This window comes from Procambarus clarkii, chromosome 26, assembly GCF_040958095.1.
Source record: "Procambarus clarkii isolate CNS0578487 chromosome 26, FALCON_Pclarkii_2.0, whole genome shotgun sequence".
Lineage (NCBI taxonomy): Eukaryota > Metazoa > Arthropoda > Malacostraca > Decapoda > Cambaridae > Procambarus > Procambarus clarkii.
In genome coordinates this window covers 10,799,922-10,826,446 of record NC_091175.1, presented here as the reverse complement: position 1 = coordinate 10,826,446, position 26,525 = coordinate 10,799,922, and the positions used below count along the sequence as shown (strand labels likewise).

At 39.2% G+C, this 26,525-nt stretch overlaps 3 protein-coding genes and 1 long non-coding RNA gene across 7 annotated transcripts; 2 read left to right on the top strand and 2 right to left on the bottom strand.

Annotated features, from left to right (window-relative positions):
* LOC138369017 (uncharacterized) lies at window positions 1–6,642 on the bottom strand. 2 transcript variants are annotated; one of them, XM_069331864.1, is made up of 9 exons: window positions 6,063–6,642; window positions 4,744–4,884; window positions 4,351–4,497; window positions 3,670–3,846; window positions 3,468–3,551; window positions 2,613–2,729; window positions 1,718–1,833; window positions 820–1,002; window positions 1–564 (listed from the first exon to the last, which is right to left on the bottom strand). In XM_069331864.1, exons 1-9 carry the CDS (start codon window positions 6,169–6,171, stop codon window positions 421–423), a joined length of 1,218 nt encoding a protein of 405 aa, XP_069187965.1. In that variant the 5' UTR covers window positions 6,172–6,642; the 3' UTR covers window positions 1–420. The 2 variants fall into 2 exon arrangements, with proteins under 2 accessions (XP_069187965.1, XP_069187964.1); XM_069331863.1 differs by having other exon boundaries at window positions 4,744–4,887; window positions 6,063–6,641.
* Window positions 6,557–12,122, top strand: LOC138369019 (uncharacterized). 2 transcript variants are annotated; one of them, XR_011229716.1, is made up of 3 exons: window positions 6,557–6,694; window positions 9,722–9,879; window positions 11,760–12,122. It is a non-coding gene; the product is annotated as an uncharacterized lncRNA (long non-coding RNA). The 2 variants fall into 2 exon arrangements; XR_011229717.1 differs by lacking the exon at window positions 6,557–6,694 and adding an exon at window positions 6,706–8,289.
* On the bottom strand, window positions 10,212–16,662 carry LOC123756776 (exosome component 1 Csl4). Of its 2 annotated transcripts, XM_045740088.2 has the most exons (5): window positions 16,517–16,662; window positions 15,950–16,163; window positions 15,425–15,607; window positions 14,336–14,575; window positions 10,212–12,755 (listed from the first exon to the last, which is right to left on the bottom strand). In XM_045740088.2, exons 2-4 carry the CDS (start codon window positions 16,139–16,141, stop codon window positions 14,339–14,341), a joined length of 612 nt encoding a protein of 203 aa, XP_045596044.1. In that variant the 5' UTR covers window positions 16,142–16,163; window positions 16,517–16,662; the 3' UTR covers window positions 10,212–12,755; window positions 14,336–14,338. The 2 variants fall into 2 exon arrangements, with proteins under 2 accessions (XP_045596044.1, XP_045596045.1); XM_045740089.2 differs by lacking the exon at window positions 10,212–12,755 and having other exon boundaries at window positions 12,990–14,575; window positions 16,511–16,662.
* A 1,073-nt stretch (window positions 16,663–17,735) lies between these two features.
* On the top strand, window positions 17,736–26,194 carry LOC138369016 (protein Peter pan-like). Its single transcript, XM_069331862.1, has 9 exons — window positions 17,736–17,944; window positions 18,452–18,619; window positions 19,832–19,974; window positions 20,923–21,106; window positions 22,354–22,538; window positions 22,924–23,065; window positions 23,190–23,299; window positions 25,052–25,269; window positions 25,877–26,194. The coding sequence occupies exons 1-9, from the start codon at window positions 17,927–17,929 to the stop codon at window positions 26,125–26,127; spliced, it is 1,419 nt and encodes a 472-aa protein (XP_069187963.1). The 5' UTR covers window positions 17,736–17,926; the 3' UTR covers window positions 26,128–26,194.
* The last annotated feature ends 331 nt before the right edge of the window (window positions 26,195–26,525 follow it).

Genomic DNA, 26,525 nt, shown 5'->3' with positions numbered 1-26,525 from the left:
GAATTTAGATAATTTTATTGCATTAGAAAATTAAGTATATATAAGCCATATTTACAAATTACCCATAATCCTACCCAATTAGTCTAAGTATATTTATTTAAACTACTTCACTATTATTGTAACTTGCTTACTTAAAAAAAGGCTTTGGGTTCCACTTCCAGGACCTAATGTACCTCTTAAAGTTTTGACTCCCACTAACAGATTGGGTTTAGGGTGCACAATGATGAATTAAATTAAATTGAATAGTAGAGTTGGCTTCGTTTTCGACTCATAATCGGGGAGAAGGAGAGAGAGAATGGAAAAGCGAGGGAGGAAGAGAGAGAGAGGTGGATAATAAAGAAGGAGAGAGAGCGAGAGACAAAAGGAAAGCCTAGCATGATCTCATCGTTACAAGCCGGTGGTGTGGCCAGAGTACTCAAGTCAGCAGTCGTTGTGGCTGAAAGTCTGGTAGAAGCCGGCGCACGTGGTGCAGCCGCTGGTGGAGTGGTAGTTGGGAAAGCCGTCGGTTAAGCTGGTCTTGTGCCATATGATAAGCGGGCCGTTGGTCACTGTCGTTAACGAAGGCTGAAAGTAATAAGACAACATGCTCCAAGAGCTAAAATAATCCAGGTTTATAAGGTACGTGGCGCGCTCTGTGATGTGAGAGAGGGAAGGTGATATTCAACTAGCGATATGAGGAAAAAATGTGCCACAAAATTTTCAATTTTATGCTCAAATAAAGATAATTTATTGAAGAGGGAAAGATACATTATCTCTTTGCATCACTGACAGAGAGGAAAAAATAGTGATATGAACTCAGTGGGATTAAGCTCTACATACCAGTATGGTAGCGTAGGAGATTAATGATGCGACATTGGTATCAAGTTGACAGTACAGGGCTTCGACTCCCAGAAGACCGATGTTGCCAAAGTTGCCCAGTTCCCCTACGGGCAGGCGGTACAGGTCAGTAGGACATCTGATGAACGACGGTCCCGCCAGATTCAAAGTTGTCGTGCACTTGTTCTGTTGAGGAGACGAGAGGTCACTAGTGTGTGTGTGTGTGTGTGTGTGTGTGTGTGTGTGTGTGTGTGTGTGTGTGTGTGTGTGTGTGTGTGTGTGTGTGTGTGTGTGTGTGTGTGTGTGCTTGCCTGTCTCCGGAGGAACGAGAAAAACTCTTGCGCCCTCCCTCATGGAAACTTTACCTCGTGCACTCATTCTAAAGCTCTGCAATACTTTAATTCAATTTACGAATCAAGGTGGCTTTCACGACTTCTGCTTCATGCCCGTTAAATTTGTTTGCCTCCATTGCTGAATGCGATTTCCTTAGCTCTCTCCTGACTTATTCATGTTCCCAGTTTTTCACCTTTTCCCTTCGTTCTGCCTTACTTCATCGGGAAGACTCAATTAATTTCTCTAAGAATCCTGAATGTTGAGATTATAAACACTTTGGTTCTTCTTTATAATAGTGTGGTTAGAATGAGTTCTTTTAGCCTGTATTCACAGTTCAACTCCCTAATCTCATAACCAATTTCTGGACTAACTCAGTTTCCTTGTGTTTCACTATGGGGAGCCATCGTTGTGCACACAATTTATCTAGTTAAGCAACAATTACTCGAATTTTTGTTCCCGTTCTACTTCCCCTGTTGTTGCAATCCTCTCATGTGTCCCTGTAACTCTTTCCCTACCTTGAGCCACACCCTCCCTCCCTCACCCTGCCTGGAGCCACAGCCTGCCTCACCTTCTCCTTCCTGAAGCAGATGCCGTAGTCGAGCCCCGCTAGGTAGAAGCCGCCGTAATTAAAGCTCTGGATGACACCAGTGTTGCCGGTGAAGTACTGTCCGCACCCACACGGCACTGTACACGAGGACACAACACAATAACACAAGGTTGGTGTTGAGGGTGTTCAACCAACCTCTCCTCCTACAAGGAACGTCGCTTTTCGCTCGTATGCGTTACACAAGGCTAAAAAATGTCGTACTGGAACATGGAAGCGGCTCACGAAAGTGACGTACCGTCCCGTTTTTTTTGGTTTTGGGTCCTCTGGTAAGTTAAGGGAGGACACTTTAAATTGACCGTTTTCTTGACTGGAAAACCTTCGGAGGACGGGTTGATTCAACACGCAATATACAGCAGAGTTAAATTAATGGGCACCCAGCTGGAATAGTACGGGAGAGGGAGATTATGGGATGAGACCAGCTGGTATTGCAGGGAGAGATGGGGACTATGGATCACCAAGATAAAGAACGGGTTGCACGATACTCAGCATAGCAAACGGGAGACATCTCCCGTCACGCAGGGTGCAGTCGCACCTCCACAGATCTCCAGTATCATCAATTGATACTGGTAATGGCTTAAAAGGGCCACCACTTACGGGCTATTCATGCCCGTACCACCTTTTGGGTGGCTTAATCTTCATCAATCAATCAATCGATACTCAGCCAGTTACAGCCCCGCTCCTGTGCCAGGTAAGTCCACTACGGGCACACCATAGCCCGTACTACTTGGAACTTTTTGTTCCCAGTAGCTGAACCTATAACAACAACAATACTCAGCCGTTACTGTGGGAGGAGCAGAAAAAGGTTCTCTAGCATCCTATTGGTACTAGTTAGGTAAAGAGAGAAGGGTGTACTCACCCCTCTGGGCACACGGGATCATGGAGACCTTGATCTTGAACTTCCTGTTGAAGTTGGCGGAGGAGGTGGCGAAGTTGAAGACGGTGGGGTCGGCCTGGCCGGTCACGTCCAGATAGACTGTCCACACAGGGGTAAATTATTGACAGGGCCGTGCAGTGGAATCGAACCCGCAGCCCCTGGACTTCCAAGGCACACGCTTAAACCAACTGCGCCATGATAGTGAGTGTGTGTGGGGGGGGGGGGGGGGAGGGGAGTCCAGGTATGCGGGATCGATACTGTTCAACGGCCTAAATATTTTTGTCATTGATATATATTGCGATCTTTCAGCTACAGACTTCTACAGTGATGACAGCCCCTCTCACCCACACACACATGACGTCCCTCTCACCCACACACACATGACGCCCCTCTCACCCACACACACATGACGCCCCTCTCACCCACACACACATGACGTCCCTCTCACCCACACACACATGACGCCCCTCTCACCCACACACACATGACGTCCCTCTCACCCACACACACATGACGCCCCTCTCACCCACACACACATGACGCCCCTCTCACCCACACACACATGACGCCCCTCTCACCCACACACACATGACGTCCCTCTCACCCACACACACATGACGCCCCTCTCACCCACACACACATGACGCCCCTCTCACCCACACACACATGACGTCCCTCTCACCCACACACACATGACGCCCCTCTCACCCACACACACATGACGCCCCTCTCACCCACACACACATGACGCCCCTCTCACCCACACACACACTCATGAGGCCTCTCTCACCCACACACACACATGACGTCCCTCTCACACACACATGAACCACCTACAGTGCCACTGTGATGGCGCAGCGCCACAAAGGAAGGTGAACTTCTTCTCTCCCGGCACCGTAAACTGGTCCTCGGTGCACAGTCCTGCGGGGAGAAAGGAAACCAGTCTGGGCTACAGTGCATTACGGTGAGCAACGTCGCCACCACCACTACTACCACCATTATCACCACAACTATCACTGTTACCATCACCACAACTCACCTAGCTGGTCCGGCGGGAAGCTGTAGAATTCGACGAAGTCAAGTCTGAGCTGACAGGTGTCAGGCATCCGGACGACTGTCATGGAGCACGTGGCGGCCTGGTTGTACGTGCCGGGGTAGTCAGGGCTCACCAGGTACGTGCAGTTGGTCGACGTCGACCCCCCGCACGTGACCTCCTCTGCGGGCACGTAAGACTCCGTCACACTACGGGGGCACGTAACATAAGGCTACACGCTAATCGTAACATGAGGCTACACGCTATTATTAATATATTTTCCTGTGAATATGTCACAATAACGCAGCTGAAACAAATGACACAACCCACATATATAAAATAAAAAATGAAACTGGGGACGTTTCGGTCCATCCTGGAGTAGAATTCATCAAGCATTTACGAATTTCGAATTTACACAATATCAAGCAAGATGACAGTTACGTTAATAAGTGTGCATGAAAGGGTGCAATTCGTCTCCTACACTGTCTTCGATTACTGACGACAGATGGCATGCACAGCGCACGGTATCTTAGATAATTGTTGTAAGTCAAAACACAGTCTTGTAAACACACGTTGGACACCTTAGTTACCTCTGGCATGGAAAACTACGAAGCCTCCAAGCAGCCTATCACACGAAGGTACATCACTGGTTAAAACATGCCCATTATACTCCACAAATATACTCACTGTAGCAGCATACCCCGAAGCCTCTAGCGCAGGAGCCCAGCTGGGTGCCTCCCACGGCCCTACACTCGGCGGCAGTGTAGCAGGTGCCACTGGTCGACCCCACAGAGCACGGCCCGTTGAGGAACCTCACCACCGTGAAGATGGGTACTGCCGGATACACAGTGTGGCCTTGAGCGGGGAACTGAGGTTGGGCTTAAAAGATAGTTCTGGAGATGTTAACGAGTAGATGAGGTGGGCAAACCATGAAAAATATAGTTGATAAAGGACGTGTAACCGTAAAACGTATGATGGTGATATAGTTCAAGATTAACTGAACAAATATACTGTACAGTATGTTAGCCGGCCGCACCTTCCATGAGGGAGCTGGTTCTCAAGGCCTCGCCCTGTACTCACATATCTTTTCTTGGCGTGGGTGGAGGAAGGGGTCGGCGGCAAGGGACACGTTACCAGCAGGACCTTGATGGTGCTGGAGTAGAGACTCCTGATCCACCCACTGTGTGTTCTGGGGAGGACTTATCCCCTCGTCTGGGAGACCTGCTGAAGAAGGAGGGGTCGGTTGGTCAGTTAGGTCGGATCTGACCAGTAAATGGATGGGTGATCACAAGGTTACAGTCTCCCTCTTTACTCAGGAAATTTGGGCAAGCCAGTTAAGAGTGACCTGACCCAAACAGGGTGCGTCCCCATACCCTAGACTCCTGGAGGATTTAGTTGAATTTTAGGTTGCATTACTGTTGTAGCATATCGCGGTTCAATGGTTTAGTTCGTGTGCTTGGAAGTACTCAGTGTGCAGGTTCGAATCCTTCTCATAGCTCCTATCAATTTTCTTATTGATACATCAAACTAATATGATATCTTTGTGCGTCAGTAAAATAGGTGTGAGGTGATGAAAGGTAACGGCCGCTTGTGTGAGGGTGTTGTGTGAGGGTGTAGTGTGAGGGTGTAGTGTCTTCTCCACATGTAGGCCTACCTTCACCGAGACCAGTTTTACCTAAGGTCCACTGTCTCTCTAGTGGCCACGACAGGACAGGAAGCAGGCAGCCTGGCAAAAGTTCCATCTCCTCTTTTTTGTAAATGATTTTATCCAGCGGGATTATGAACAACGGCACATTGTGGCTTCATGAGCTTGAAGATCTTGCTCCTTGCAGACCACCTTTTAAAGAAGTGATCTGGATAAATATCCTATAAACTGTTCAGTATTTTAAAAGTTTCGGTGAGATCAGCCCCTTGTCACGTTAGTTACGACAAATACATGTCATATGTCACAAGCCCTGCATTGTTACTCTCAGTAAAACTACATAACGGGAGACATTCAGTTCAACTTACTCATAAGTGGCTGTTATTTTGTTAGATTATAATACATTAGTATTAATCCCAAGGACCCATTGAAATTCTTCCATAAACCCCCGGTTGGGGACCTCTGGCCTACAAGGGTGGACCTCGATATAAATTTAAGTACCTCTCCACACTGAGCCTGGCATATCATACCCTCCCTACACTACACTGAGCCAGGCCTACCATGTCCTCCCTACACTGAGCCAGGCCTACCATATTTTATCTGCCTGGTGGTACTGGCTTCCTTTACACCGTGACAACATTTCGAATGTTGGGTAGGTCATTCTCCAACTGCATATTTGCCCACTAAATTTGTAGGTGTATAAATATATAGTAATATATTTCAGTAATAGAAAGAAGTAATTTTGATTATAATTCACCTGTGATGTTTGTTATGGTGGTACTGAGCATGGCCCGGGTCGGAGCCAGCAGCAGCAGCAAAGCCAAGCAGACGTCCAGCAGCCAGCTGGGAAGACGAGTTGCCCTCATCCTGCTTTCTATAGGTGGCTAAGGCAATAGTAGTATAATAGCGACCTTGTTAATATCTCTCAGCAGGACGCGAGAGCACTCGTCCCATCATGTCGGTGCTGGTCACTGCTGCATTACCGTATTATTAGTTAAGCTCAACACCCACCACGAGAGCTGAGGCCCCGGAGGAAGGCGAGCAAGACGACGCAGGTGGTGGAGGGAGCAGCGTGTCGCCGGGTACTCACGCAGCCAATCACTGAGGAGAAACACAAATATTCAGCCAGAAACTCGTGTTTTCAGTCATTAACACGAAGTCGTCGCCATTTCGACCTAGTCTAGTCCTGCATGACGTCACCAGATACGCGGACATTTACTGATAACAGTTCGTCCCCCAAACACTTGATCAGAAAGATGGTATAAGGTTGTCAGTAAAGTTTGGCCGTCGCAAGAGCCAGTGGTCTGAGAGTGCTCCGCCGGGCGACCGCCTGGAGGCGCTCTGAGAGGTACAGTCACCGCCAGTGACGGTCGTCACGGCCTCTTGAAGGTGCGCGTTTGTCTGTAATTACCAAGTGCAGTTACAGGACGAGGATTACGCTCGTGTGTGTGTTTGTGCCTGCTGGCTCAGGCTGTTAAACCCGCCGTTCTAACCATCGGTTGTTTATTGTACTAACTCCCGACTTATTTTCCTTCTATCATATCTACTACTCTCTCACATACACACACATCCCCAGGATGCAGCCCGTAGCAGCTGTCTGTTACTCCCTGTTATCAGTTTACTTCTAGGTTAGGAAAAGCATCAAGTTAAAGAGACTGTCCATTTGTTTCTGCCGTGGCCGGGAATGGAACCCGGGCTCTTAGATTTAGACCTACGATCCCCGATAGCTGCTCCCTTGGCCGCGAGTTTGTGTACGTAATTACCTACGAGTAATTACGTAGGTGTAGTTACAAGATGAGAACTACGCTCGGGTGTTCCGTCTCCTAGTACTCTTTGTCATATGACGCTTTGAAACTACTGACGGTTTTGGTCGGCACTTAACTTGTTCCAACCGTCTATCACTGTTTGCAAAAAAGAGAACTTTCTATTTTTTCGGCACCTTTATTTCCTTGGCTTGAATCTTTGATCTCTTCTTCTTGAAGTTGCAGGTTTCAGGAATCCCTCCGTCAATTTTGTCGATTATTACTATTTTGTATGTGGTAATAATATTGCCTTTCTTTCTTCTACTAGCTTTGTATCACACATTCTGGGGAATAACAGACAATCTTAGCAAAGCTCCCCGGAGTCCTGTCGGCTAGATATAGTTTCCAGCATAGACAAAAGGAGAATGTCTTTACGAAACTGTGTGATAACAAGTCTATCGAGCTTCAGCACAATGAAGCTTCCTAATCGTGGTAGACATTATGTTAACAATTTGGTTCGTGTTTGCATGCTGCAGCCGTGTATGGTGGGTGCCCTCTTGGCTGGAAGACTAATGTTGCATAAACTACTGTATGCATTTTTATCCCGGCTAAGCTCTCTCTTGATAATGACTTGCCAGTGATGTAGACATGTCCTGCATAGTGCGCAAAACAAGTTGCAGAGCTTTGGTATGGGTAGCTGGGTAAGTGATGTGTATGTGTGTACACCATACCCGAGCATTTCTTGCTCTGTTAAGTGATTGTCTTTAAACATTTTATTCTACTAATTCAATTTTTCTTTCATTTCAATGGGTGAAATGATACCTGATACCCTCATATGGAGCAATAGTTACACTTGATATACCACCAATAGTTATAGACGAATAACTACGTTTATAATACGTCAAACTCCACGATTGGAGTTTGCACAGGCGTGAACTGTACCAGGGTAGCCATCTCTCAGTTCTCCCCACACCCCTCACTACCACCACCAGTTGAGAGGCGGGACGAAAGAGCCGAAGCTCAACCCCCGCAAGCACAACTCGGTGAATACCAGGGGGTCGCTATGTAATTATACACAGCTACCGTTAAGTGTTCCCCTTGCCTCGCCGGTAATGTGTAGCGGACGGCTATATGCAGGAAGCTCGCGTCTCACAGTCAACCTGCCCCACATGTGGACACTACACCTGTGGGCTTATATTGCCAGGGATCTTCTGTACGTCACGCTCTACGCAATTCTCTTATGTATGTTACACTGTTGTATCTGGCTATATAGGTCTTGACAATGTGTATATAATTGGCGCTTGGCTTCTGAGTGACGATACGCCGCCACCATAACATGACCATTATTGTCACCACCTTCAACACCACTATTGTCACCACCTTCAACGCCACTATTGTCACCACCTTCAACACCAACAACTGGATAAAATGGCGGTTATCTCTACTGACTTCCCATATAGGTCGTAATTTCTCTCCATGTGTACACACCCGTCACCCACATTGTGGAGAAAAAGAAATTGAGGTTATTTTGCTCTGTGGTCAATGTAGCTGTTGGTGCAGATGCACTCGCTCGCGCTCTCTCTTGTCCAACCACTTGGGCTGGACGGTAGAGCGACGGTCTTGGTTCATGCAGATCGACGCTCAATCCCCGACCATCCAAGTGGTTGTTGGGCACCATTCCTTCCCTTCGTTCCATCCCTAATCCTCATCTTGACCCCTTCCCAGTGCTATATAGTCGTACCGTAATAGCTTGGCGCTTTCTCCTGATAGTTTTCTTCCCCCTGTGTGTACTCGCCTAATTGTGCTTGCTGGGATTGAGCTTCGGCTTTTGATCCCTCCTTGCAACTGTCAATCCACACCCACGTTTATCATCCCTGAAGTCTAACCTTGGATAGGATTCCTTTTTTGTTCTTCCACATTTCTTCAGTTAAACATCTGAACAGGGATACAAGTGAGACTTCAAAGCACCTTTACTTTCCGAATTGCACATGGATCCAGTTTGAAAATTTGAACTAGAAGCAGTCGAAACACAACTGTTGCCACTTTCACCGTTATAATTATCAGTCTCCTGTACGTTATTCTTCTTACAATCCTCATTTTGTTTACAAAAGAAGGAAGTCAACATTGTTTGCTTAGAAGCCATGATGGGGTTGTTTGTGAGAAAAAATGCTTTTTGTATTAGAGACAAATCCATGGACTACCAGCCACCGTGAAACACAGAAGCAGAGTTGCCAACTCAGTGTGTCACATGGCACTAGAACCTCCCCAAAAAGCACTCTGAGGTGACATGAGTCACCTCAGAGCTCTAGTTGATTTACTCATTGATATATATCACATTAGTGTAATTTCTGTGTACCTGATGTTGGAGCGCACAATGGATGAACTATGTTGTCTACACCACCCGGGTGCTTGGGGGTCATAAGTAAAACTTGGACTGGCTTCAGGAGCATGGTGCTACATAGTCTCCCAGCTTAGCACTTTTTGAATAATTACTTACTTCATTGTAAAATATTCAAAGTATTATACAATGTCATTTGTGTTCTTTGATCAAGTAGATAATTAAACAAAAATTTACAAAAATATTTACAGTTAAAGATGCATACCTATAGAAAATTTAAAGATATTACTGTAGTCATATTTATCATTTAAATTATCTACTTATTTAATTTTTCAGCATGTGAGGTATAAGACAAGGGCAACACTACTAGTGTGCTGTGCTCAGGCCACAGAGCACCAGTGAGGTGGTAGTAAATGGAAAAGTAAAACGAAAATTGAGGAAGAATTTTTTTGTTTGACAAGATGCCAGCAACAAAGCAGTACAGGTTTTGTATAGTAAGTTAGTATTAATTATATTTTGGAGGAGTGAAAACCATCAGTAAAATTAAAATACTGTAATCATATATGGATCTATCTTTGAAATAGACTTTTCCCTTTTTTTTGTATGCCTTCTCAAATTACATAAGCTCTTGTGTTATATTCAGTATTTTCCCTCATATTGGTACATCACCAAGTCCCTCATATCGGTACATCACACCCCATCACCGGACAATATAATTATAATAAAAGTGCAGTAGTCAATCAGACATTTGCTAAATAACTGACTATGAAAAGAATAATCACATTCTGTTTATTCATCTTTCAAGAATGATACTGAATACATGGTAGAATTCTGCACATCATTTATTCATGTAACACACTGCTATTTTTTTAACAAAAAAAGAAAACAAAAGTAGCTCATAACTGTACAAATATGATACAGTATTTTATGTCTCCGAACCTATGCTCTGGACTAACATGAAGTGACCTGGATCTGGATTCATCAAGCAGTTAAGACAAGTACTTATGAATTTGTACATCTTTTCTCAAGCTTTGGCAGCATTGTTTACATTTATTAAACAGTTTATGGACATTGTAACGTCCCAATCAAAATTTTTGTTATAAACAGCCTTCTAGTATTTTGGAGCTCATTCACTGTTTAATAAATGTAAACAAAGCTGCCAAAGATTGAGAAAAGATGTACAGGTTTGTAAGTACTTGTGTAACTGCCTAATGAAGCCAGATGTGTGTCCTTTGTATGCTATACCCCAAACCTGTCTACCTAAAAAGACGAGAATGTGCATAGGCATCATTTGACTGAAACAAACATAAAAAAATACAACTACAGCATAAGCAACATGGTTTTGTGACCTGGAATAGACATAATGAATCTTCTTGCCATTAATACATAATATGGAGACCGAATGTACCAATTATACTGTTTGTGCACCCTGTACCAACACATATTCAAGAACAAAACTGTGAAAGAAAAAGAAAATAAACTTGGCAGGAGAATATCTAATGTAGACATATTAACCTAGCCAGCACATTGAAATTAAATCTGTAATGCTAGTCAGTTACAAACCCCCACCTAACTAAAAAAAAACAGCATCAGTCGTTGCAGTGGAATAGTGGTATTTTGTGCCAGGCATGCAAATGAAACGGGCAGACAAGACATCTGGGGTGAACTGACCAGCCATAATAGGTGGTGCACTAATTGTGAAATAACTTGCACATTATTTCACAATGAGTAAAAAAACCTTTTTCACTTATTTCTATCTTTTATCAAGATACATTATACAGTTTATTTTCCCTTGGCTGTACCATAGGCTTTTTACCGAGCTATAAATTTATCTCTGATCGCCACACTCCTTGCCGCTAAGAGCACACCAGATTCTAGTCCTAGTGATTCTAGCCCAAGCCAGAGGATCAAAACAGAAAAAGGTACAGTACGTCACTTTTGTGAGCCGATCTAATTTTGAGTTAAATATATTTAGCCCGAGTGCGCATACGAGCAAAAAGTGACGTAATTTGTAAGAGGACAGGTTGAACACTGAATGACAAGTTATATTTATACATTCACATACATTCATTAGTGTAGTTTAACTCTCAGAAGTAATTTACAATTATTCTGCTACATGCAATGTAGTTCATAATGAAATAATTAGATATGTTAAATTGTTAATTATCTTTGCTTCTGTCATATATGCTTCAGTTTGCCTCAAATTCATGTGTCTGAACACAGTGACTAGTGTCAAAAGATACCCAAAATTGGTGTTTAGCCGGGTCAGCCTGGCACCCCCTTACTTACTGTATTTCATGTGCAGTCCACCTATTAAATCTTTAGTCATTACATATGCAGGAATACCAAACATATTATTCATCCTTTATTTCAGTGGGGAGACTTACACCATCCGTTCTGCAGGCCCGGATTGTACCTGGATGGCATTCTGAGAGTTGTTCCACTTCTCAAGCCCGGCCACAGGCCAGGCTTGAATTGCGAGAGCTTGGTCAAACAAGCTGTTGCTTGGAGCGGCCCACATATCCACCACAGCCCAGTTGATGTCATTATTGTAGTGCTTTTAATTTCATTAAAATGGTAATTTTTATGCTGTGGTTGATAATTGTGTACAGTGAGTAGAGATCTGGGTCGTGGGTAATTTGCACACGAACAGTAACAGACTCGTGGAGTGATATTTGTGATGCATCAAGTGTGAGGAAAATATTAAAAACTTTATATTTGCATAGCAAGTAAGTAAGTAATTATCAAAAGAAGGCACCAAACCGGGAAGGCTATGTAGCACCATCAAATACGCAAAATAATCAGAGGGCGCTAAATATCACCAAGGATGCCAATACGAGAACAAAAACGCATAAGGCGAACGATATCAAAAGTATCTGAGTCACCAAGAAGTCTATCGAGGGACAGGTGACCGCGAGGGGCGGTCGGAAAGCAAGACACACGCTCGTCCTGGAAGTCAGGACAATTTGCATAGCAAGATTTTAATATAGTAAAGCATTCTACTGCCCCCTTCTTTTATGATTACACTTAAAGGTCCAGATGTGTGAAGTTCTCTGAGCAAAGTGTTAAGTGTTGATTGCCTAAATAGAATTTATTCTCATGGCTGAGCGCTAAGAATAATTTTCTTAATTATACCTGACTGATCTCATGTTCTTTAGTAATCACTCATAATTTGCAATGTTGGATTAATATTTACATTATGCTTTGTATATTTTAATAAAATATATATTTTTCATTCTGTACCGCAACTGATTACCTGTGATTAATGCTACCACCACCGAGGGTTTGAAATTTCCATAACGGACACTTCTTGTCAAGTAGCAGTGTGGATGCTAATAACATCTTATCCCAGGGGCATGAGAACTGTGCTCTGTAATATTCAAAACATTCTCACTAAGCTTTACACTCTACAATGAGATACGCTTCAGTAGCAATCCAGATTTTCAAATTTGTAATGTTCTTACTAGAGTATATTACATGTGTTGCACTTTTTATTTTTAATAAAAATAATCTATCTATAAGTAAGATAGGGTTACCTTCAAGCCTCATTTTGGATTTTGTGCAGAGAGATACAACCAGGATCTTCAGATTATAAACATAGCCAAGACAGCAGGTAAACATTTATTGATATCAACTACTGGGTATATCAGTCAAAATACATCAGACCTTTAAAAACTAAAATGTTTGTATTTTAATTGAATGTTTTCACTAACTTTGAACAGTACAATCATATAAAAAAAGTCAAACATTACTCATCTATAATATCTCAATGTCTGTAGAAGTATTATCACGTACAGGCTTGAGTAATGTTATCCAGCTTTATAAAACTGATATGAAACAGAAGTGGATTGTGATGGGGTTAACCTGTTATTGACATGGTTGTACAGTATACAGATAATGTAGGGTGTTTTTGCCAAGAGCAAGAAAAAAATTGTAAGTTGCAACTGACTTTGATAGCTTGTGCAAGAGAAGAATGTTGAAGGCAAGTGTAATAAATATTATGGTGTTTGAGAAGGGAATGGGATGATGTAGATTTTGTAGAATGGCAACAACAAATTTAAATTACAGCATAAAAATGGGGACATATATAGCAAGTTTTAAATGCTTGTTAACTATATTAGAAATCAGAGTATGGAAGGTTAAATAAGACAGTAATAGGTGGAATTTTTTTTTTTGAATGAATAGTATAATGAATGTTAGTATGGGAGTTAAGAAAGGGCTATGAAATAGTACAGCACTGTACTAAAAGTCCCGACATATGGGGTGAAACTTCAGTAAGGAAAGTGGGGGGGGGGGGGGGCAGTGCTCAAGACTACAAGCAGTTGAAAGGAGTTTTTCAGAAAAGCAACTGGAGTAAATATGCAGGAATACAGCAGTATAGAATATGAAAGAATATAAAAAAGGACTGAAATGTGGAGAAGGGCAAAACACAATATTTTTATGATGTGGTATCTATATGTTAGTAGGATACCTGAGAAATGTTTAATGAATTAAGGGAATTGTATAATAGAGGCAGACTACCAGTACTGCAGCTTGGAAGAGGAGAGTTCAACAATGTATGAAAGAAAGGATGGGGGTGATAAAGGAATAGGAAGAAACTGCATATGCCAACACACTTCAGCAACCAGGAAACTTTCTGAAAGCTATTATTTAAAAAAGTGCAGTCATTTGTTGGTACAATCTTTTTAAACACAAAATAATTAATATTGGAGTTTACTATATAATTTACCAACTGAAGTATAAATCTTGAAAGACAAATGACAGGAAAAAAAATTTTGGTACTACATTATAGAACATGAATGTAGACATTTTATCAATAAAATTATCTAAAGGAGGATAAACCTTGGATAATATTAAATAAATTCGATATTCACTAGTCTTCGTAATTTCTAAAACATTTTTGTTTAAATGTTAATAAAAAAGTAATATAAAAACATCTCTGTTCCTTACTTTTCATGTACTTGCATTTTTAGGAGGCATCACTTTAGCAACTTTTCTTCGTTCTGTTCGACACTTGCACTTCATTGTGGTCCACGAGGCAGGGACCAGTGGATGACCCTCCTCACAATAGGACGTTACTACCCCCAACTCTGTACCCGCGGTAGAGAGTTCATAGTTACGCAGATCACCAAGTGAGAGAACAACTGCCAAAATAATGTCATCTGGACGAAAACAATTGTACATCTCCACCTGAAAAGATAAATATTGCAAGTTATAATCCACTAGTTAAGTTATATCATTGTTCTGAAAAGAGCTATCATAGTTGTTTGCAAACTATCTTAATATACGGTACTATACTGTACTATTAATGAGAGTTTTAGTTAATATCCAAGTAACTTTTATCAATACAATTAAAATAGGAACTACAGTATTATTTATCTTAATTTATAGTCATGACCAACAATAAGAACAAACCTTTTCTAATAAAAAAATAATTTTAAAGCAGTAGTAAATCTTAAGAAAATGAAAGATTATTTTTGAGTAGTGACAAGTATTCATTATTTTCATTCATATAAATTTATCCTACAGTTACCATTTCTGAAGCCAAGCCAGCTACAAAATTTGTCTACAAATGACAATTATTTGTTATTGTTTATTGAAAACAAAATATAAATTTTATGACAGAGATGGGGGTAATCATTTAATGGGCTAAGGTATCAAAATCAAGTTTAATGACCTCAACAAACGGTTTCAGATCTTTAGGCCAGAACCAGAGAGGAGACAGGGTATAGCAAACAACATATGGATGCTGCAACATCAAAATAACAAAATGAAGTAAGGAGGTAAAAGATGAAGTTAAACATATTGAAGTTGGCACAATAATGCCAGACAAATCACCACTGCTACTAAAGAGACTGCAGGGACACTATATAACCCAGGATCTATGTAACTAGGATCTATAATACAGCTCAAGTGAAAGAGCTCCAGATATTTGGAAAACTGTAAATAACTGTAACACTAACCCTCCCTCTCGGTCACCTCCCCTCTCTCCCAAGATTATGCTTGGTTGAAGATAAACATTAAAATTTTTAAACTCACAGTGTCAATTTGATGGTCCCTAACATTTTGTTTCTTAACAGTGCCAGAAACAGGGGAATGCAACTTGTTAGGACCGACACAGATGATAGATACAGTAGCCTGGTTTGGGTTTACACTCAAAACACGGCAGGTTACAACACTACCAGCTTCTGGCATCACTGTACCTTGTCGTCCCAAGGTAACCTGAAAAGTATATAACCAATGTAAGGAAATTTTTTTCCAAATGATAAGTAGTGTCACATCAAGAATGAAAAAGGCAAATGTTACCTTTACTATTTCAACATGACAAAGGTTAGCCTATATGCTTGAAAGCGGCAACAACTTAACTTTATCAGTCATAAAAAAAAAAAAAAAAAGTTTGTTCTCATGCCAAGATTTGAAAATTATTATTACAGCTATTACCAATGGTTACTTCATTATTGAAGATAAGTAATAAAGTTGGGAATATGTTTACAGTATTTATGATAAGGGTTAGAAACTTTTAAGAATTTCAGTACACTTAAAAAAAATTAAACAGTACAGTACCTTAACAACTTGGTTAACATAACCACAACTAGGCTCCACAACTTCTTGTGGAACAACTGTGACATGCCCTGCTAGAGAGGCATAGATGTATTTGTTAAAAGTATATGTTCCTTCACCGGCAATGAGTTTTTCACTAGCCTCACAGATTCTCTGTCCTGGCACACAAACAATGTGCCCGTTACTAGACTTCATGTTGGTACAGTACGCAGATGACCTGGAAATTCAGAGTTTTACTGTTTGATGACAAAAAAAATAGCTATATTTTATTCTATGCAAGTAATATTTATAAACAAGGTATAATGTAACAATTCACAGTAAGTAATTTTCTATGCACTGAAAGTGCTTAACTCATTATTTATATATGGGGCACTCCACCTGCAAGTTTCCTGTCTGGATTTAATTTAATTTATGTTAACCTACTATTACTTTGATATAGCTGTGCTCTAATCCACCCAAGACATCTCTGCCCAATACAATGCATCTCTACCTTTGTGACAAGTCTTGCGAGACACAATACAAAAGGTTTTCCTAAACTCAAGGTACACAATGAATCTACCGAACCCCTACGTGGTGCAGGCAGGAGCTGTGGTACAGCCGAGGGTGCAGGCAGGAGCTGTGGTACAGCCGAGGGTGCAGGCAGGAGCAGTGGTACAGTCGAGGAGTACCTACAACTAGAAGCAACGCGTGGAAACTTCTGCTACTATGTTGACCTAACAACCTGCCTAAACTATATTTCTGTCCGTACCGCTACAGGTCTAAAAATTATAAATCTCAGTTAAACTAATTTTTATTGTGGAAAATGGCAACTTAAATATTAGTTACTATATATTTTAACTAAGTAGCAAGTACTTATATAATGTTTGTTACTTTTTTTATTAACTGGCTTAGGTACTGTATACACAGCAATGTGCTGCTACCCTATTCTATATGAAAGATTACACAATGTAGATACAGTAAAAATCTAGCTATAAGTTCAGCTAATATTTCCATCTCACAGAATGGTTGGTCATACATGGAATCAGGAATGAAAATACCAGCCTCAATACAAAAACAAATCAACTCTGACTAGAGAGAGAACATAAAATGTAAGGCTGACCTATAAGCCTCCTTTAGCAAAAATCTAGGTACAGCACAAGAATATTTTCCAATATTCCTGAGTGTATGAAGTAATTACAGAACTCAAAGTACCTCAGACCATTTGGTCTGAAGTCTCTTATCTACACTGCGTCACTTGATCTACACTGTGTAATATTTCATATAGAATAGGGTAGCAGCACATTGCTGGGTATACTGTACTTAATTTTGCTAGTAAAAAAGTACAAGATACAGTGTGAGTTTGAAGTACAAGGTAGGAAACTATGAGGATGAAATTAGGTACTTTTTGGTTTTACTTTTGCACAGGGTATGAGTTGGACTTCCATGTTATACCAGCGGATTATTAGGTATGTCGGCAAGACGCCTCAGGGCTTGGGAATATTGGGGTCCTTTTATAACAAATTGGCGACTTTAAAGCTTCTACTAGTGACACAGCAATGAAACAAATACAATATACCAAACTGGGGATGAACATTCATATAGTTGATGACAAAGAGTTTATTATTATGACTAGTTTATCCTACACCGCAAATTGATATAATCGTAAATATGAACATTAATAAACTGTTTATTAAAAACAGTTTAAAAGTGAGAAGAGCATCAGTTTAATTTATCCAGGAGGGTCGCCGCCAGACCGCGCGAGGGTCGCCGCCAGGCAGCGTGAGTGAGGGTCCGCCACCAGACCCTAGTCGCCCTTCCTCACACATGTTGTGGCTGACAGACGTTGGGTCGCCAGGCGTGTATTTTTACATATTTATATAATTGTTTTACAATTAATCTGCACAGAACACACGCGAAGAAGACCCGGGGACACTGATGTGGAGGGCTCTTGGTGCTATAGTTGACTATAGAGGCTAGAACAGGCGCCGCGAGCCTACCAAAATGCCTCGCCACAAAGCTGTAAGTGTTGAGCCTATAGGCCACTCTTTTCAGTTCACTAGTATACAGGTTCTCGAGCCTATTGGGATCTTGTCATATTTACACGTTTGGAACTGTGTAGGGAGTCTGCCTCTACCTCTTCACTATGTAGTGTATTCCATTTGTTCAGTACATACTATGGTACAGAAAGATCATAAGGGCTGCTCATTTTAGTACAGCTTCATCTGTACTATAATGGTCGGCTCATTGTAGCTTCATTTGTATTCCTAATGTCTTGTCTGGCCAGTCCCTCAGAATTTTGCATGTTGTAATCATGTCTACCTTTACTCTTCTATCTTGTAGTGACCTGAGGGGTTTAATTCCTTTAGGCTTCCTCATTCCTCTAGGATGAGGCAATTGGTCACCAATATCAAGTATCAGTATCAAGAACATAATTTGCATATTTTTATTAGGGCCTAGTAGTATTGGTAATTTTGAGCTACTTACAAATAATGTCTCATTAATGTACACTGGTGTTTTCCTACACAGGGTAAGTTGTCTCGGCGCAATCGTGTTCAAGCCAGGGCCAAGCAAACACAGGAAACAAAACGTACTCAGTGCTTTGTCATTAATCGAGGAAATGTTGGAAAAGTTACGAAGAAACTCACACAGGATTTCCGGAGAGTGATGGAACCAAATACAGCCACCAAGCTCAAAGTGAGTGGAAATACGTTTAGTAAGAGATTCCCATGTAAAATTAAGAAAATCATTTAATGTGTTCTTTACTGTTTTATTTCCTTGACCTGTAATGCCTACTGGACAGTGAAGCACACATGTGCTTCACTATTATGATGAATGGTTAAGATGTCCATTAAGTTTTGTGAAGATTCATTCATATTTGTTTGATTAGTTGTTCAGAGGCATTAAAAAGTATGTATCAATGTAACCATGCTTAGATGAAATGATTAGGGTTGGGCCTATTCCATTCACTATTTTTTTGCTAATTAAATTATTTGTACACTATTCTATTTAGTAGTATGCAGTTAAAAAGCATACTGTTAAAGTATGCTTTTTAATTAGAATTAAATCCAAAGTCGTATGCAATTAAAAAGCAAATTGTCAAAGCACATTGTCAGGACATTGCCAAGGCCACCAAACAAGTCTCTCACAAATTCAACATACCACAATTTTAGTAATGTATCGGTAAAAAAGGTTCTTTGTAAAAAGAGCATTTTTCTTAGTGCAGTATTAACCCCTGCGCACCTGTTTTTGGCAAAACTTCATAGTGCAATTGTTAAGGACATATTTTTTGTTTTTATAAATGTTCAGGTAAAGTTAATGTCAAAATGTTTCCAAACACAACCATTTTCATTTCAAAACAGTGATGAAAACATTAAAAAAAAATTAAAATATAGCCTAATTAAAAAAATAGGACAACTCTCAGAACGAGATTTCTTGGTTGGCGCAACATATTGTTTAAGGTCAGAAGAAAAGTTACAACATTGAAAAATCTGAAATATAAGTAGAAACTATAATGGGGTCCACCATTTGGTGGACCCATTGACCCAAACTAATTTGTCAATTAGTTTAATTCTTTCTGTTTTTTTAAGGGTTCTCGGTCACTATTTATAATTAATTTGAGCAAGGTTATACTGTATATATTATTGTGTAGTAAGGACAGTATTTCACTATTACAGTAGGTCACTTTCCCCTACTCCTTCAGTCTCCTTAGAAAAGTGCCTGAAAGGTGTTTTTCAGTATTGTATTTAGTAGCCTAGTTAGTATTGCAAACACAGATGGATTATTTTAAATACATGGGAACTGTTTTAAAGTTTCATGGCAGGAAGTGCAAAATGTTTTCTAATGTTTTATATATGACTTTATTTGTTGCCTTTAATGTTTCATATATATAAATATTTATTTTTCCAGCAAACAAAGAACAATGCCATCAAGGACTTCATAGCAATATCAGCACAGTTGAATGTAACTCACTTGGTTGTATTCTCTCAGACAAGTGTTGGCTTGTACTTGAAATTGTGCAGATTAGCCCATGGGCCAACACTAACTTTTAAGTGAGTACTTCATTTTTCCTTGTACACTTTTATCTCCATGCCAGAATGTTTGAAATTTTGATTTTCATGTTGTGTGTGCTATTTCTGTTAATATCATATTTTTGTGTGTAACATTTCAGGCATTTTCTGTACAGTAATTTCATTACAGAGGAGCATTAAAATCCTGCACATTGTAAATTGTACGGTAGAAAGATGGATAGTTGAAAATAAAACTTTAAAGTACAAAATTTAAAGCAAAAGGATTTTGTATTTGAAAGAAATGACCTAATTAAAGGATAAACATATATTACACCCTGAATTCAACGGACTATATGGGACCAACCCCAATTCGTTGCAATGAGGGACTCATTGTAACTGGAGATGTTTCCAGGATGTATTTCCCATGCCTTATGGGCTGATTTCACTTAGCAAATTTCCCACGCTCTAGCCTTGAAATTTTATTTTCAAAGTAAAAAGGGACCATATTAGTGAATAAAAGCTGGGAAATCTCAAAATTAAAATGAGCCATAGAATTTGGTTTTAAATGAGCTCAGTGGCTTTCCCAAGGCCCCTTACTATCTATTATAATGTGTCCATCTACAAAATAAATTAATAATGTGATTGGAGGGATATTATTATTTTCCCCCTATCACATCCTAAATCCTTATCCTGATTCTTTCCAAGTGCTATATAGTCATAATGGCTTGGCGCTTTCCCCGATAATTCCCTCCCTCAAGAAAAAATTCCTCAAAGCGCTCAAATTTTTTTTTTCAAAACTCAAAAAAAATCTAACTGCCGAACCAGAGATTTGCCAAATTGAGGTGTGTTGAATCTAGGTTCCTGTATTATCATATTATTCTGCCACTCCATATCATGCATATTTAATAAGAAAGCTGGTCCTGGATTTAATTTCTCACACTCTGCTTCCTTATCAATATAAAAAATTTAATTAAACGTTTGTTTTTTCAGAATAATTAACTTTGCCAGAAGCAAAGATGTTTTGTCATCGTTAAAGAAGCAAAATGTATTCAGTGGGCAGTATCTAGTGGGGCCATGCTTGATGACCAATTTACAGCCTCAAGAAGGTGACCTCCATCTTCAGCTCTCTGCTAGAATGTTTCTAGACATGTTCCCGACCATTACACCAAATCAGGTATTGTTAATGATGACACGTCAATGTGATGCAGTGATGGTATCTATGTGAATCTGTGTTATTTTGCAACAGTGATGTAAACAAAGTTTTGTTACAAGTCAGTCCTTTTGACAATAAAAAACTATTTGCAATTTTGTTATTTTCGCTAAATTTGTTATTTTTGCTAAATTTGTGGGTTCATCTGTACATTAGATATCTTGTATTTTATTGTGTACTCTTGCTCAAATGGACAGCTTCTGAAACATACGAAGTTCTTTGCATTGGAAGTTTATTTTTTCCAGACATCTTTATGATTTTTTATTACTGCAGATTAGAGAACCTGCATTTGTGCATACAGTACTGTAGTTTAACAAAGTCTCTTGGAAATTGTATATATTTTTAAGTGTTGATTAGTTTTTTATATTGAACTCTGTTCCAGTGAATAAAGTAAATGGACCTTTTCCACTAGAAGTCTTCCGTTTCATTCTGTTGGAACCGCACAATTGTTGTACCTGTGCTACTCTAGGCTAATTAGCAAAAGTTTTTCTTTAGTAGTAATCAGTTGAATCCAGTCTTACCAAAAATGGTAATTTGGAAGCAATTTAGCATTCTGTGCTCAGTCATGTGTTTTGCAGTCACATGAGGCTCAGTGTTATTTTTAGGCAATGTCCCTATTCACTTACATATTAACCTATTGACAGCTGCTGGATCTACGACTTTTATAGCTTCACTGCCTATTACTACCTCAGTCATCCACCCTATCGGTTAAGGTGCTTTATATATATATATATGCTTTAAAAGGGCTCTTATGAAAAATGGTGACTGGTGTTTTGATATGCGAGGTAAATGATGGGGAAGATTAGACTGTGGTTAATGGTACACCTTTGTCAGTTTGAAAAGGTAAACTATTAAGTAATTGTTTACTGGGTAAAGTTTTATTTAGGTTATAAATTTCTATTCAGATTAAGGAGTCTGACTTTGAAGGATTAGGGGGGGTTGAGATGTATCAAATGCTTGTGAAAGCTGATGAAGTGGACTTTAAGAATGTTGAAGGCTTTGGCATGTTCACAGAGGAAATGTTTATTTAGTTTAATTCTGGGAATGTGCTGGTGGTACATTGTTTTAAATGTAATATATTGCTTAATGATTGATAATATTTATTCAAATATATCTGCCTTTTTCCAGTTAAATTTTTGCTTGAAGTTATATATAAAATGACAATTTGCTTAATGTCAAATTAATTTCTTAAATTTAATCTTCTATCTAAGGTTAAAACAGAGTCCATTCGGAGATGCTGCCTAATCCATTACGACTTTGAAGAAGGGCTGTTTGATTTCAGGCACTATTCTATTAAGGTCGTGCCGATCGGCATTTCGAAAGCTGTAAAGAAAATGAATAAAAGAAAATTACCTGACCTGAGCAACTTCAGTGATGTATCAGAATTTATGACCAAGTAAGTTTGTAAATTATCATACGGAAAAGGGTTGGTATTCCAGTATGCACAGCTACTTAACCAGTACCTTAATACTGTACTTCACTGAGAAAAAAATAAGTGCATTTAAGATTGTAAAGATATTTACTTGTTAAAATTTGTATAGATGAAACCACTTAGATTCAGAAAGAAATTGGAATTGGGAAAACATCTCTGTTCAGTTACACATTTAACATTTATTTTTAAATACAGTACTGCACTTTAGTCATTAACTTTGTATGGAATTATTATAAATATACTGTACTATTTTATAAAAAAACGTAACAAAAAATAGATGATCACAGTATTGTAGTGTTTGTTTTCTCAATTCTCTGGCATTTAACTGATCATATTAATATCCAAACAGGTCTGGATTACTTTCTGAGAGTGAAGCTGAAGATGACCCTTCTGCACATGTAACTGTCGATGTCAAGGTTGCCCCCAAAAAATTAGGGCGACAACAATCTTCAGTAAGGTTATCAGAACTTGGCCCAAGATTATCTCTCAAGGTTAGTACCTCACTACTTAAGGTAGAAGAAAGTCACACGTGAACATTTATTTGAATTTCATCTTGGGGAAAAAAATAAACAAGGCTTGAAAGCAAATGTATGTTTATATTATTATCTTTTGCAGCTTTTGAAAATTGAGGAAGGTCTTCTAGAAGGGAAAACTTTGTACAACAGCACTATTGTGAAAACTCCTGAAGAAATACTTGAACTAGAAAAGAAAAAGAAGAGAAATAAGTAAGTTGAATGAAGTTACCAATATTAAGGTAATACAAAAGATTTGCTAAAAGACAATTATCAATTACTACATTTTGCTGTAAATGTTAATTAGTGGTAATGTAAAAAATACTATAAGAAGTTAACTATTAAATTTGAGTCTAATGTAGTGTTAAATACAATAAATTAAATAAATAAATCTGATTCCCAGTTTCTTGGGAAGGGAAGGGAAGGTATCAGCCCACAAAAATATAAAGATATAATGTAGTGATAAAAGGTAAGTAGATACAGTATTAAGTCTTTCCCTGCCTTTAGTATTTGATATATTAGTAAACATTAGAGTTGAATCACCCCTGGTAGCACAACAGTTGGAGGTTAGGCCTAAGTGACTCAAGAGCCTCTTGTATATTTTTATTTGTTTCTTCCACATCACCTGATTGTTTATCACTATTGTGTCGAGAGAGGAGGGGGGAGATCATCTATCTATTTTGCTGCTTCAAATTTTTAACTACTGGGTACTTCCTATTTGCACACATTATTTTATAGGCAAGCAGGTGATTATTCCTTCACTTGTACAATACTGTAGTCTAGAGCACAAATATCTCGTGACAAATTCAAACAATTGTGTGGCACCAGATGCTGTCAGTGAATAACCTAGGCTCCCCCTTTTCCCCCATGCACACCCACATGCCAGCGAGTCCTGGAGGGCACTTGCCTCACAACTTTATCACACCTTTTAATTTGGACTGCTTGTCTTGCCAGTTTATTGCACCTTTTTTATTCGGACAAATGACAAATATCAAGAATATCCAGGTAAGCACTGGTAGTGTCCAGAAAGCACATGGTCTTCTATTTGGATTTTATTCATCAAAACATGCTTTGTTTTGTTTTGAATTCACAGTCCCCATGGTGTAGTGGTAAGACACTCGCCTGGTATTTCGCAAGTGCTTTGTCCTGGGCTCGTATTCTGGCCGGTAAGGATTTACTGGGCGTCAGTCCTTAGCTGTAGCCTCTGTTTACCCAACAGTAAAATGGGTACCTGGTTGTTAAACGATTTGGCTGATCGTATTGCGTGGAACATAGGATTAAGGATTTGTCTGAAACACTATGCATGCTAGGAGCTGTACAAGAATGTAAGAACTACTGTATTGTATATATAAATAATTAAAATCAATAAATAAATCTTGCATGCAGACAAATCATCCATCTGCATACTGAACTTGTGTACAGCAAGTCCAATGTATTTTCGAATGGATGGTTAAGATTTTCAATAAGATTGATTTGTAAGTTTTGTAAGATCCATAATTTACTGTACTGTAGATAGAATGCCTTTGCCTATCAGCTTTGAAAGTTTCATCTCTGGTATGGTGGTATAAGGAAGGTCCATATTATTATTATTTGGATCCGAAGGGCCATGGTAACATATTTTAGACTAATTTTGACACATTGTGTCAACACCTTGAATGATAATTTTAAAATGCACAACTACAACAAATATCATATGCAAATATTGAGATGCCAATGGTTATTTCCAGATCTCTCATTTGCAAACAATATCATATGAGGTTTTGCTCTAAAGTTAATTATGCATTTGTTGTTATCTCAGAAATGGTTAAAAATGTCCTTTACTATATCCAGTGCATTGTTCATATTTGATTCCCATTTTCTCTCGCACCATGTCCATCCATCTTCCTAACCTTCCCGTACCCTCGAATTTCCTAGAATATACTCTTAATAAGAGTCTTGTTTTTATTAATTTACAATTGTTTTCAGGCAACTGAAATTGAAACGAAAACAGGATCAGGAAATGCATGTTGAAGCAAAGAAGAAGAAAAAGGAAGAACATAAGAAAATATGTCTAGATGGCATGGGTATCAACAAGAAAGAAAAAGATAATGTAGAAAAAGTTGGAGATGATGCTGGTTGGGAAGATGTTCCAGATGATGATGCTCAATATTACAGAGATGAAGTTGGTGAAGAGCCTGATGCAGGTGAGAATAACATGCACTTTAAATGTTTTCACTTCATTAGTGACACACATAAATCCCTCAATCAGTTTTTGTACATCTTATTTAGAATTTCTACCCTCTAGATCCTTACAGCTACTTTTGTGGGTCTTTGGTGAATTCATAGTGTAAATATTTTAAGGCTCATTCTTATTTGGGATATTTATTAATAATTATTGTTGTTACATATAATTTTAGCGCTGTCATTGTATCATGGTACTGTATGTACCATGATACAATGTCGAAAAAAAGAAGTAACAAGTGTTAAAAAATCTTCAGACAAATGGCTAACCATGTTCATTGTATCATGCCATAATAACTCTTCCCCCCCATCCTTTTTTTGTTGTTGTCTAATGTGCTAATGTTGAGCACTGGTGAGTATTCTTGTGTGAAGAAAAACTAAGACCATTGAGATAAGCCTTGTTTACTGTACAGTATTAGATATTAGAAAGCCACTACAGTACTTGGATATATTTAGGACAAATTATAACTTATTAAATGTATTAAATCATCTTCAGTTTGTAAATAATTGGACAGGAAATATAACACAAGATTGAATGTAATTCTAAAATATCCATCCTCTGTCTTGCAGACCTCTTCAGTAAACAAAGAGCAACAAAGAGGAAAATGGGAGGTGGTGGACCTTTTAAAAAGAAGTTCAAGAGTAGCACCAAGACTGAGAAGTTGAAAGCCTCAGTGGACTCTGATGGACTAAGAAAGAACAAGAGCAAAGATGTCAAGAAAATCGGCATGAAAACCAAATTAGATAAAGAAAAGTTGAAGGGAAGGAAAAAACCACACGGGAAGAAGCTTGGCAAAAACAAGCACAAGAAGAATCGTTAAAATTTGGTTTCAGAAAGTAGGGATTTTATTGTACATTTCAAATTATGGAAAATAAACATCTTTTGCATTTATGAGTTTTATAAAAAAAAAATTATCTTAGACATATATAAACCAATTTTATTCAGAAAAGTGGAAATTTAGAATTTTAAATTATATTTTCTAGTCAGTACAGTAATTTTTTTTTTTTAATTTGTTTAAGAACATTACTCTTTACAAAAAATTAATATCAGGATCCTTTTTTCATTTTCTCATTCTTTTATTCATCATTACAGTTCCCCACTATTTCCTTTCCATTTCCCACTATAATTCCATTACTTTGTATCATTCTCATCATGAATAAACTAGTGCCACTATACTTGGTAGTCATCCACAGCCACACCTTATCACTTCATAAGGCA

What these genes read in the sequence shown, in the direction of transcription:
- LOC138369017 (XM_069331863.1), bottom strand. Translation starts at nt 6,171, where the DNA reads ATGAGGGCAACTCGTCTTCCCAGCTGGCTGCTGGACGTCTGCTTGGCT. An exon ending in GATCCCGTGTGCCCAGAGGG is followed by an intron (nt 1,834 to 2,612) that starts GTGAGTACACCC and finishes CCTCGTGTACAG; the next exon opens with TGCCGTGTGGGTGCGGACAG. An exon ending in TCTCCTACGCTACCATACTG is followed by an intron (nt 565 to 819) that starts GTATGTAGAGCT and finishes TATTACTTTCAG; the next exon opens with CCTTCGTTAACGACAGTGAC.
- LOC123756776 (XM_045740088.2), bottom strand. Translation starts at nt 16,141, where the DNA reads ATGAAGTCTAGTAACGGGCACATTGTTTGTGTGCCAGGACAGAGAATC. An exon ending in ATGTTAACCAAGTTGTTAAG is followed by an intron (nt 15,608 to 15,949) that starts GTACTGTACTGT and finishes TATACTTTTCAG; the next exon opens with GTTACCTTGGGACGACAAGG. An exon ending in GGGACCATCAAATTGACACT is followed by an intron (nt 14,576 to 15,424) that starts GTGAGTTTAAAA and finishes TTATCTTTTCAG; the next exon opens with GTGGAGATGTACAATTGTTT.
- LOC138369016 (XM_069331862.1), top strand. An exon ending in GCCCAAGATTATCTCTCAAG is followed by an intron (nt 23,066 to 23,189) that starts GTTAGTACCTCA and finishes TATCTTTTGCAG; the next exon opens with CTTTTGAAAATTGAGGAAGG. An exon ending in AAGAAAAAGAAGAGAAATAA is followed by an intron (nt 23,300 to 25,051) that starts GTAAGTTGAATG and finishes AATTGTTTTCAG; the next exon opens with GCAACTGAAATTGAAACGAA.